Source organism: Molossus molossus, unplaced genomic scaffold (genome assembly GCF_014108415.1).
Source record: "Molossus molossus isolate mMolMol1 unplaced genomic scaffold, mMolMol1.p scaffold_m16_p_1, whole genome shotgun sequence".
Classification (NCBI taxonomy): domain Eukaryota; kingdom Metazoa; phylum Chordata; class Mammalia; order Chiroptera; family Molossidae; genus Molossus; species Molossus molossus.
In genome coordinates, this window is record NW_023425344.1 from 215,264,959 (window position 1) to 215,274,747 (window position 9,789).

The following is a 9,789-nucleotide window of genomic DNA, read 5'->3' on the forward strand; positions in this document are numbered from 1 at the left end:
ATATCTGTGTAAGAGCCAACTAAAGATGTCACAGCTATTTGGGTTGGGTTTGGTTTGTTATTTTTTCACAGTCCCATTGCCTTTTTCTGGTATTTAGATAATTTGGATAACTGGCAACTCAAATTAGAACTGAAGTGTTGCAAAGAAGCTAAAGCCATGCCTTAAGAGGGGTAAAAAGGAGAGTAGGGTTTGTAAAAAATACTTAATATACAGTAAAGAACACCTAGATAGTCAATCTTACAAACTTGCAGCTAGAATCTGCAGATTTTGTACCAGGGATTCTGACTAGCTCTAGGAAACATTAACATTTTAATGTTCTTTAAGAATCCTAAGATAATTTAATAGCCTGTGTCAGTAAACATGTATAGTCTAGGACTGTTTTCTCCTTTACCATCCCGCATGCATGTCAGCTCAGATCTTGAACCACCACCATGTAGCTATTGTAAATAAGCGATGGCATTTTGAAAAGCAATAATCAATTTAAAATTCTAAATTAAAATAAATTTTATAGCACATTATTATAAATGTGTTTGTGTGGATCCATGGGCATTTCTGTTTGGATCTGCCAGCCCCATAAAAGATTTACCTTCTAAGTTAAGGTGGGTGGGATGGACAAGGGACCAGATGGAGGAAGCTGGTATACATTTTCAGTGCTTTCTTATCATAGTAAGTAAAGGGCCAGAATCTATCTTTCTATTTATCTGTCTGTCATTTTAATGACAACCACTAATGGCAGGGAAGAAGGGAGAGCAGCCAATATTACCTAATAGTATTTTAATTACAATTGGGTAGCCATTTCGGGTACACTTAAGAGTGTGTTAAATCTGAAGTTAACCTTTTTCTCTTTCAAAGATAAGATTGTTTGGATTTTAGTATTTTGTTTTTGTTTGTTTTTCTTTCTGCGTTTTCCTGTTTGATCACAGGGGGGAAATGTGATTTTAAGAATATTTTAACCTTATGGCAAAAGAAAACAATTAGTAAGCACTGTCTCAAAAGGAGAGGGGAGAAAAAGATTCCCATTAGCAAAGCAATAGAGAACAGCAAACCTTAAGGTGGGTGGCTGTGCTCTCTACCTGCTGAGAACTGGGGTCTCAGCTGTTCATTAACAAGTTAAAAGGAAAGTGGCTGAAACTCAGATTGGGGAAGAGACCAGCATCCAGGCGCCTCCAGCAGTCTCTTTCTCTTTGTTTTTAAATGCTACTGCAGTGTTGTTCCTCGCTGTCTGAAAGTTACCACAGCGTCTAAAACACTGATTGTCATCCTCAGTGGGAGAACAGGTTTCCAATTTCATCAGCTGGAACGAAGTTGTGTGTGTACACTCAGTTTAAAACACGGCTTTTCCAGGGCAGCGCTTTTTCTGGGTAGACAATATGCCCACGATTTTGCTTCTTTTCGGTCTTGGCTGGCTCACCCATCTCTTTCGAGAATCTTCCAGGTGGAGTTATTGGATTCAGTCAGATTGGGGGAGGGGTCACGAGACCTTGAGGGGGATCAAAAGTCCCCACCTAAGGTAACAGAGCACACCTGCAGGCTAAGGGACTGAGCCCGCGGGTACCAAGGTGCGAATTGCCCCGTCCGGGGCGAAGTGGGCACCGACACAGGTTCTACTGGCTTCGGGAGGTTGGAGGAGGTGTCCTGGGAGGATTTTTAGGCTTCTGCTCCTGGGAAAAGCTCAGAAAAAGGAGAAACGTGAACTAATAGCACATTTTCCCACCTTAACTCTGCCTCACCTTTCCCCGTCAATGCCACCAACCCCCACTCCAAAGAAGGGCGTAATGTGCGCCGCGACTGTGGGGTCCGAAGCGCGTTGCCCGCATCGGCTAGTGTTTTCCTGCTGGTGTCCCTGGGCCATGCGTGGAAAAGAGGCCAATGCTTTCTCCAGGGTCACGGACCTGGGAGAAAAAGTTCGACCATGCCCCGACAAGGAAGCGGAGCTGCCGCCTCGTCCTACCCGTGACTCCAGAAATCAGTGCAGCTCTCCTTGGCCACTGACGTTCTGGCAACAAGCCCGGGAAGGGGCGCCCTCTCTGGCTGGCACCCCTCCGCCGAGGGGCGCGGGTGAAGAGCCCAGGTCCGAAAGTCAAGGCCGAGGCTGCAGGAAGCAGAGGAGACCGGCCTTATCTGAAGCAGGAAGGGAAGCGGGGAACGTGTGGTAGGGCCTAGGGCGCCTCGGGACCAGGCTCAGAGGTCTGAGCCCCCTGCCCTGGGCGCAAAGCGCGGGGTCTGAGAACCAGAGAGTTCCCACACCTGTGGGCGGCCGGCCGGAGGGCAGCCGGCGGCCAGGAAGGCTTTATCCCACCGCCGCAGGGCCTGGGCCAACTCCGCAGTCGTGCGTCCCGCGCCGCTCACGTGCCTTGCCAGGACCTTAGCTCCAGGACTGCGAGAGGGAACCCGGACTTGGGCCTGGGAGGTGGCTCCAGGGTGCCCAAGAGGACGGCACCTGCGTTGTCCCGCAAACTTCACACCCGGCCTCCTCCACTGTCTGGCCCTTCAAGGCCAGCCTCGCAGCCTCTGCCCTCAAGGGCTCTCAGCGGGTCGGGCCCCAGGACCGGCGCCTGGAGCTGCGCTGTGATACCGGGAGCAGGGAACAGCGGCTCCCCATTCCCCGCGCCCCGGGAGGGCAGAATAGCAACTGCCACCGCCGGGATGTGCTGGTAGCAGGAGAAGTTCCCCCGGTTTTCTGCAGCCGGAGACCCGCGAAACGTATGGGAAGCCTCTGGATCCCCAACCTGGAGTTCTGGCCGCACTTGGCCAGATGGTGGGAATGAAGCCCCTTTAGCCACAGGCGCCGGAGCAGAGGAAGTGCTGCTCCGCGCGGGTTCAGTGCCAGGTGCCCGCAGGCCCTCGGTGTCCGTGGGAGATTGGTGTAACAAGGGTTACTGCTCAGCAAATTCAGAGTTCGTTCATAAGTGCCAGAGCCACTGCCTCTTCCTGGAAGCTTCCACTTCGGCTCGGAGTTAAGACCAAGCTGTTCTTGACTGAAGAAGAAGTTCAAGGCCGGTGGTGCCCAGCCCCAGTGGCGCCTGTCTCCTTGCCTGCAGCTCGTGGGGCTTTGGGGGCTCGAGTCCCTACTTGCTAAGCCCAAAACTGGGAAATCGCCGACCAAGCCCCTAGCCTTCGTCTATTTAGGAAGCTTCGTTCTCAACCAGAGGTCAAGGCGAGCAGGCATACGGACCCGAACAATCCTGTGTTCAGATTAAAAACGTCAAAAAATAAATTGACCTAGTTTTGTTTTGTTTTTCATTTTACTTGGCAAAATGCTGTAAGGTTTCGTCCTTAAAACACTTTAAAAAAAAATAAGCCGTTGTTCATTACTTTTGGCTATCGTTATAAAATCTGTGGAGGAGAAAGCAAAAGTGGCTTTGATTCAGTTAAACTGTGACGCCGAGAAGGTAAATTGGAGGTCCTTTAACAGCTGGTCCTCGAAGTTTTCCTCCAGGAAAAAAAAATATATGGTTAGTTCCCCCTAATGATCGCTCTAAAATGATTGCCAAGAAAATTCAAAGCAACATCCAGCTTTCTCGCCTCCTCCTGCTTCTCCTTGGTTTAGCCAGACTGAGCCGAGGGTGGCAGAGGGGGCGTATTGTGCAATTTCTTATTAAACACATCTGGAATATGCGCGCTCTGGATCAAGTGCCAGGGATTTTTACAAAGAGTTTATGACTGTGACAGAAAATTGTCCTTTTAACGAGTTTACAAGCAGTAATCACAGGGGCTTTTACAGGATCAGCCCGCTCTGCTCCTCGCCAGATCTGCAGACACTTCCAAGATTCACCAACCGAGGGAGCAGGAAGTGGGCTCCGGTGCCCAGGGAGACAGAACTTCCACGAGCCTAAAATTATACCAAGCAGAGCTGGGAGAGTGGGGGTAGTCATAGGAGTAGGAAGAGAGGGCATGTAAAAAATTAAAGTAATTGGCCCTTCCTTATTTTCCAGGGAGATTTCCGCGGTATCTTTTGAAGCCTGTCAGGGTCATTGAAAGCTATCTTTGTGCAGGGTGTTTGTTTTGGGGAGTGAATGTGAAGAATGTGCGGAGATCCCCTGTGAGAGCCCCTCCTGCAGAGGGTGGCATTTCTCCGTGGCCCAAGACGTGGAGAATAAACACCCTGGTGACTTAAATAAACACCAACTTAATGATCCAAAACACTAACAAGGGAGATTGGGACCCTGAGCTCCCAATCCAAATGATCATCTCTGAGCGGCTGTGTGCACATCTGTCCATCACTGAGGGGAAAAATGACTTTATAAGTAAAAGTGACTACAGTTAAGTACAGTGACCCTTTCTCCCTTGAGCTCCGTCAAATCCAGTTGACATTTAAAAAAAAAAAAAAAAAACCCACATAACAAGGTCTTAATCCTCACCCCACCTCAGTTTCCTAGATCAGCACAGGAAAGATGAAAGAGTAAGGAAAAAGAAATGATTATATAAATGGTGACACTTACGGATGAGGAAAAATCAAAATTATGCAACTGTCATGTCAGAAAATAAATAGACTCTCTGGGGAACAATATTTTACAAAGCACAAGCAAGCCAATCCTGTTATCCTGAGTAGAATTTTAATAAATAATGCCATTTGTTTCACTAATTTTAAAAGCTAAATACAAAGATACATCATTTTTGCCCCAGGCAAAAATAATATGGAGCCTACATGATTACTGTGATTTTTCTGAACACTATCTGGCAGCACTGCAAAGAGCTCCTTGTCCTGCTGATCTGCTTTCTATTTGTACAGGTTAATTCACAAAGTTCCTATCCTTGTTTGCGTTCCCCCTCCTTTTTCCCCCCAAGCAGATAAATTATTTTACTTTCACAGTCTGGTCATAAATTTGTTCATACAAAAGAGTTGAGTTAACATTTGAATGATGTAGAGAAGAGCTAGTGGTAAACAAAATTGCATATCTAAATAATAAAAATAAATTAATACCTCAAAGCTAAATTCACTATTTTTCTGTCATATAATTAACTCAGTTACCACTCTTGGTTCCGATGATGGCCTTCGAAGTACCCTGCAGTTCATAACCACCATTAAGTAGGAAATCAACAAAACTATCTGTTTAAAAAAAAAAAAAATAGGGCCCAATGACAGCAATACACAACTCACCTTTGAGAAACAGAATCATCGTACTCCTGGTGTTCTACTAAGTTTTAATTTAGACAGGTTTAGGTACATAGAAAAGAAACCTGAAAACACATGCTGTTTTAGTAACAAATACCAGGTTGCCAGATTTGTCCCATATTTGTTGCAAGCTAGAAACTAGGAACAGGAGAAACCTTGACAGGGGCAGAACACAGATATGGAAGCTTTGAGGGCATGAGAAGAAATGGCATTCAGGAAAGTGTTTTTTCACATTGGTACATTTTTAAAGATTGCCATAAAAAAACCCAAGAAAACAAAGAACCAAAAAACCCCACTAAATTTGACAAAAATAGTTGTATTACTAATGGTCACTTCTATCTCTAACTCACATAGAGAGCATTAAGACATTTAGGCACTTGTTTTTCCCCCTAATACTGTTATTTCACCTTAAGCTACATAAAATTGTTTAACACTAAATATGAAAAATGTAAACTTAATTTTCCCCATCAAAAACAGTTATAAAATCATATTTTTTCTTTTCACCTTAAGAATGCAACCATTTCCTCCCAGGCCAGAGGCTCTTATTTTCACTATTTTGACTTCTTTCTCTCTCTTTTTCATTTCCTCTTCCCAAAATTTTTTTCCATAAATTAAAAGGAAATAAAATCCAGTTGATTTGTAATTACCATTCATTGGAAAAAAAAAAAAGAAAGACTACTGAAGAAGGCAGATGGGTTGCACAGAACCAAGACTGGGTGACTAGGTGCTTTTGTTTGTTTGGGTTTTTTGTTTGTTTTTGTTGTTTTTTTTTTCCTGATATCTGTACTGGGAGGGGAAATGCAAAAGTGGAAAGAGTCGGAGAAAAGAAGATGACTAAGTTTGAGATTGCTGTTGGTTTTGAGTTTTAAAAAGATATTTGTGAAAGTCCACCATTCCTTTATGCACAAAGAACCCCAGAAACAAGCTGCAAAAATGTTCCTGATTTCTATTTACAAGTGTCCCTAGTTGCTGCTTCAAGGCCCCAGTCCCTCCCCACTTAGGACCCCAAGTCCACCAGACTGGAGGTGAGAGGGCCCAGCAAGGAGTCCTGGAGCTGATGCTGGTGGGCTTGCAGGCCATGGCTGGGCTGAGAGGCCGTTAAGCCCGGGAGAGTATAGTTTGAGCTCCTGGCGTGGCCCATATTGCCCTGCAGCAGAAGGACCGAGTTCTGGTCTGGACTTTGGGGAGGTGAGAATTCTTCTTCTGAGCTGGACATGAGCGGCTTGCCCCCTTCCAGAGGAGAGAGTTGATTCTGCTTGTTGGAGGAGGAGTTATTGTTTTCGGTGTTCTCCCTAAGAAATAGAGGACAACACCATATGGTTAAAAAAAAAAAAAAAAAAGTAGGTTAAAAAAAGTGTGAGATGGAGGAAGGGGAGCTGGAAGGAGGAAAGGGCCATTGTGCAATCAGTCATAGACCCAAATGGGGAAGCTCTGCTCTCCCACCAATCCCCAAGGGTCCTGGGGAAAGTTGAGACTGAGGAGACTGGAGAAATGGGGAGCCAGTCCCATTTTCTTTCAGATTTTAGAAAGCCAGAGCAGCAGAGCTTATTTGAAATACACAATTATTTTAAAAATTACTTCAAACAGTTATTTTTAAATACCTGTCAACTAGCACCATGTTTAAAAGTTTGAAACTCTTCCAACAAATGGTTGTTGGTGAAGAAAATGATCAAAGGACAAACAGTGCCCAAAGCACACATGTTTGGGGTGAATCAAGTCAACTGTCCTGTTCCCATCTGAGGAAACAATTAAACGTCGGTTTCCCGGCCCCTGCCCGAAGCTTGTGCTTTCAGAGACACAGGATAGGTCATGGGAAGTGGTGTCCAGAGCGGCCCAGTGACCTGAGTAAACACAGGGAGCGCAGCCAGTCTCTCCAATTTCATCAGGTAGTGGGCCCTCGGGCCTGGCTTGTAGGGCCGCCGTTCTGTAACTAAAATCTAACTGGAACTGTACTATCCCTGTCCCCGTGTTACTCACTCAATCCTTAGTTCTTCACGCCGCCCTCTCAAACACCCCACGGACATCCACACCAGCGCACCCCTTCCCACAGGGGAAACTTCTTGACCCCGCACAGCCGATGAGCCGGTGAGGGGTGCTGGGGCGGTAGTCCCCGCGCTGGGTGCGGGTAAACTTCAAGATTTGGAAGCCCTTCGCGCTTCTGTCTTCTGAGTGCTCGCCTGTCCTGCCCACCCGGAGAGCCTGCCTGTCTCCCCCTTCTCTCTCCTTCTCTTCCAGTCTCTCTCTCCCAAAAAGTCCATTTCAGCTGAATGTATCCAAGTTCCCTGCCTTTCCACCCAGAGTGGAAAGCAGAGGCGACATCTTCGGCCCCAGACTCGTAAGCAAACAAAGGAAATCCAGCTGGCCCGGCGCTCAGGTTTCCCCCAGACTCGTCGGCTTTCTGGAGCACTCTCCCTGGGGTCGCCACCGCCGCAGCCGCCCGCACGCTCTTCCGAATCTCGGTCGGAAACTACTGTGAGCGGATGGACCGGGGCCAGGTGGCCGGGGGTGTTGGCGCGAGAAGTGTGGAGGCAAGGACAGGTTGTTAAAATATTGCCTTCTAAGCTCCAAGGCAAGAGAAGCCTGAGACTGGAATCTGGGGCGGCTGCTCGGACAGCCAGACCGACGAGCCGCGGCTCCCGGCCGCACGCAAGGGAGCCCAGAGAGGATCAGTCCTTTCTGGGCTTGGGGCGCCGGGGAGTAAATGCAGTACCACCTCTCCCAAAGCTCTTTTCGTGGATTTTTTAAAAGACTCCTCCTTTAGTAAGGCTAATGTGGAATGAAACGGCGACCTCTCGCCCAAAAGACTAGCGTGAGAGCTCAAATAAAGCACCGGACAGCAGTGGGGGCAGAGCAGAAGTCTCAGGCCAGTTCCACCCCTCCCGGGAGGAAGAGGAGAAAGGTTCACGACTCTCAACCCCCACCGAACCCCTTTCCTAGCGTTACCAATCAACACTTCCCTTCTAGTTGATCTGGAAACTCACTCTCCACCCCCCACCCCTCGCCCCAACCAGCCAGGGAGGCATGAAAAACTTAGCGCCAATATTTCTTGACACTCACACCCCAAGAAGCCCACGCGCGGGCGCTCAAATCAAACGAGTCCCCATCCCTAGCAAGCGATCTCAGAGTTCATGAACTTTCGCTGCAGTGCTGCGGCGGCCCGGGCGCCGCCCGGCGGACCGGTTCCAGCAGGCGGGGAAGACGCGGTGGCTAGTGCCTGCGGGGGCGGAAAGGGGCGGAGGGGAACGGAAGGTATCCCGGGGTCGCCCCAGCAGCGGGAAGAGCGCCGCGTACCTTTCCTTGGCCTCGGCGGCCCGGTCTCTTTGCCTCCGGTTCTTAAACCAATTGCTGACCTGGGTGGTGGTGAGGCCGGTGGCCTCGGCCAGCTCCCGCTTCTCACGCGGCGAGGGGTAGGGGTTATGCGCGTACCACTCCCGCAGTACGCCCCGCGACTTCTCCTTGAAGCAGTAGCTGGTCTCCTCGCCGTCCCAGATCGTGCGCGGCAGCGGGAATTTTCGGCGCACCCGATATTTACCCACGGCACCCAGGGGCCGGCCGCGCAGCTTCTCGGCTTCCACGTAGTGCGCCTTCAACCACAGTTGCTGCAGCTTGGGATGGTTGTGAGGCGAGAACTGGTGGCTTTCCAGGATCTTGTAGAGCTCGCGGAAGTTCCCGCGGTGGAAGGCGACCACGGCCTTGGCCTTGAGTACACTCTCGTTCTTGTGCAGGTGGTCGCAGGCGGGCAGAGACCACAGGAACCTGCCCAGGCGCTCCAGGTTCCCACCTTGCTGCAGAACCTCGCACACGCACGCCACTTGCTCCTGCGTAAAGCCGAACGACGGCAACATCGACATGGCTGGAGCCTGCCGGAGCGCAGTGCCCGGGCGCACGCGGCAGGGAGCAGAGCCGAAAGTGCAGGGGGCGGCGGCCGCAGGGAGGGGGGCGCGGCTGCTCCTAACCCCCTTCCTAGGCTTTCCCTAGCCTAAATAGCAAGTCGAGAATTGGGGGTGGGCGGCCCAGAAAGAGCAGGACGAGGAATGGGGCGCGCGCAGGACACGAAGAGGCCGGCTCACTCCACAGCCTTTCGGGCCCCGCTGGCTCCAGCCTTCCGCCGGGTGGATGCTGCTCGTTGCCGGGGAACTTGGTTTCTGTTCTCCGGGCAGCTGCCTTAAAGCGCGCAGCGTCCCCGGCGCGCTGATTGGCTGCGGGCGGCGCCTATCCGGGGCTGGCCAGCCCGCGCGCCGCCGGGCCAGGCCTGAAGGCCGCACCGCCCCGCGCGGGGAGGGCGAGGCTGTGGAGTGGGGGATTGGGAGTGGTGAGAGGAGCAGGACCCAGAGAGGTGGGAAACGAGGTGGAGGGAGGAGGGGTGAGGAAGGACCCGCGCAGCCCGGGAGCGGGAAGGGGGTGGGGTGAGTGATCGCGTCAGGATCCTGCAACGTGAGCCCCCTCTCCAGTGTCACCTAAGGGCAGCCGCGCACATCTCTGCGCAAATCAATGACTCCAGACCTTCTAATTCCCCTCCGTACCCCTGTCCCTGTCCCTTGCAGACATGCCCTTTCCCGGTGAGCTCATATTTAATTACCTTAATGTTGGAATGAATAAATAATGGATTGATGAATAGCTTATGGAACAAGATAAATAATACAAGAGCAGACTAGAGCTCTGGGCTGCAGCCG

The 9,789-nt window shown here is 50.2% G+C and overlaps 1 protein-coding gene across 1 annotated transcript; it reads right to left on the minus strand.

Annotated features, from left to right (window-relative positions):
* Window positions 1–5,889: 5,889 nt before the first annotated feature.
* Window positions 5,890–9,256, minus strand: SIX1 (SIX homeobox 1). Its single transcript, XM_036271135.1, has 2 exons — window positions 8,408–9,256; window positions 5,890–6,408 (listed from the first exon to the last, which is right to left on the minus strand). Exons 1-2 carry the CDS (start codon window positions 8,965–8,967, stop codon window positions 6,114–6,116), a joined length of 855 nt encoding a protein of 284 aa, XP_036127028.1. The 5' UTR covers window positions 8,968–9,256; the 3' UTR covers window positions 5,890–6,113.
* Between the last annotated feature and the right edge of the window lie 533 nt (window positions 9,257–9,789).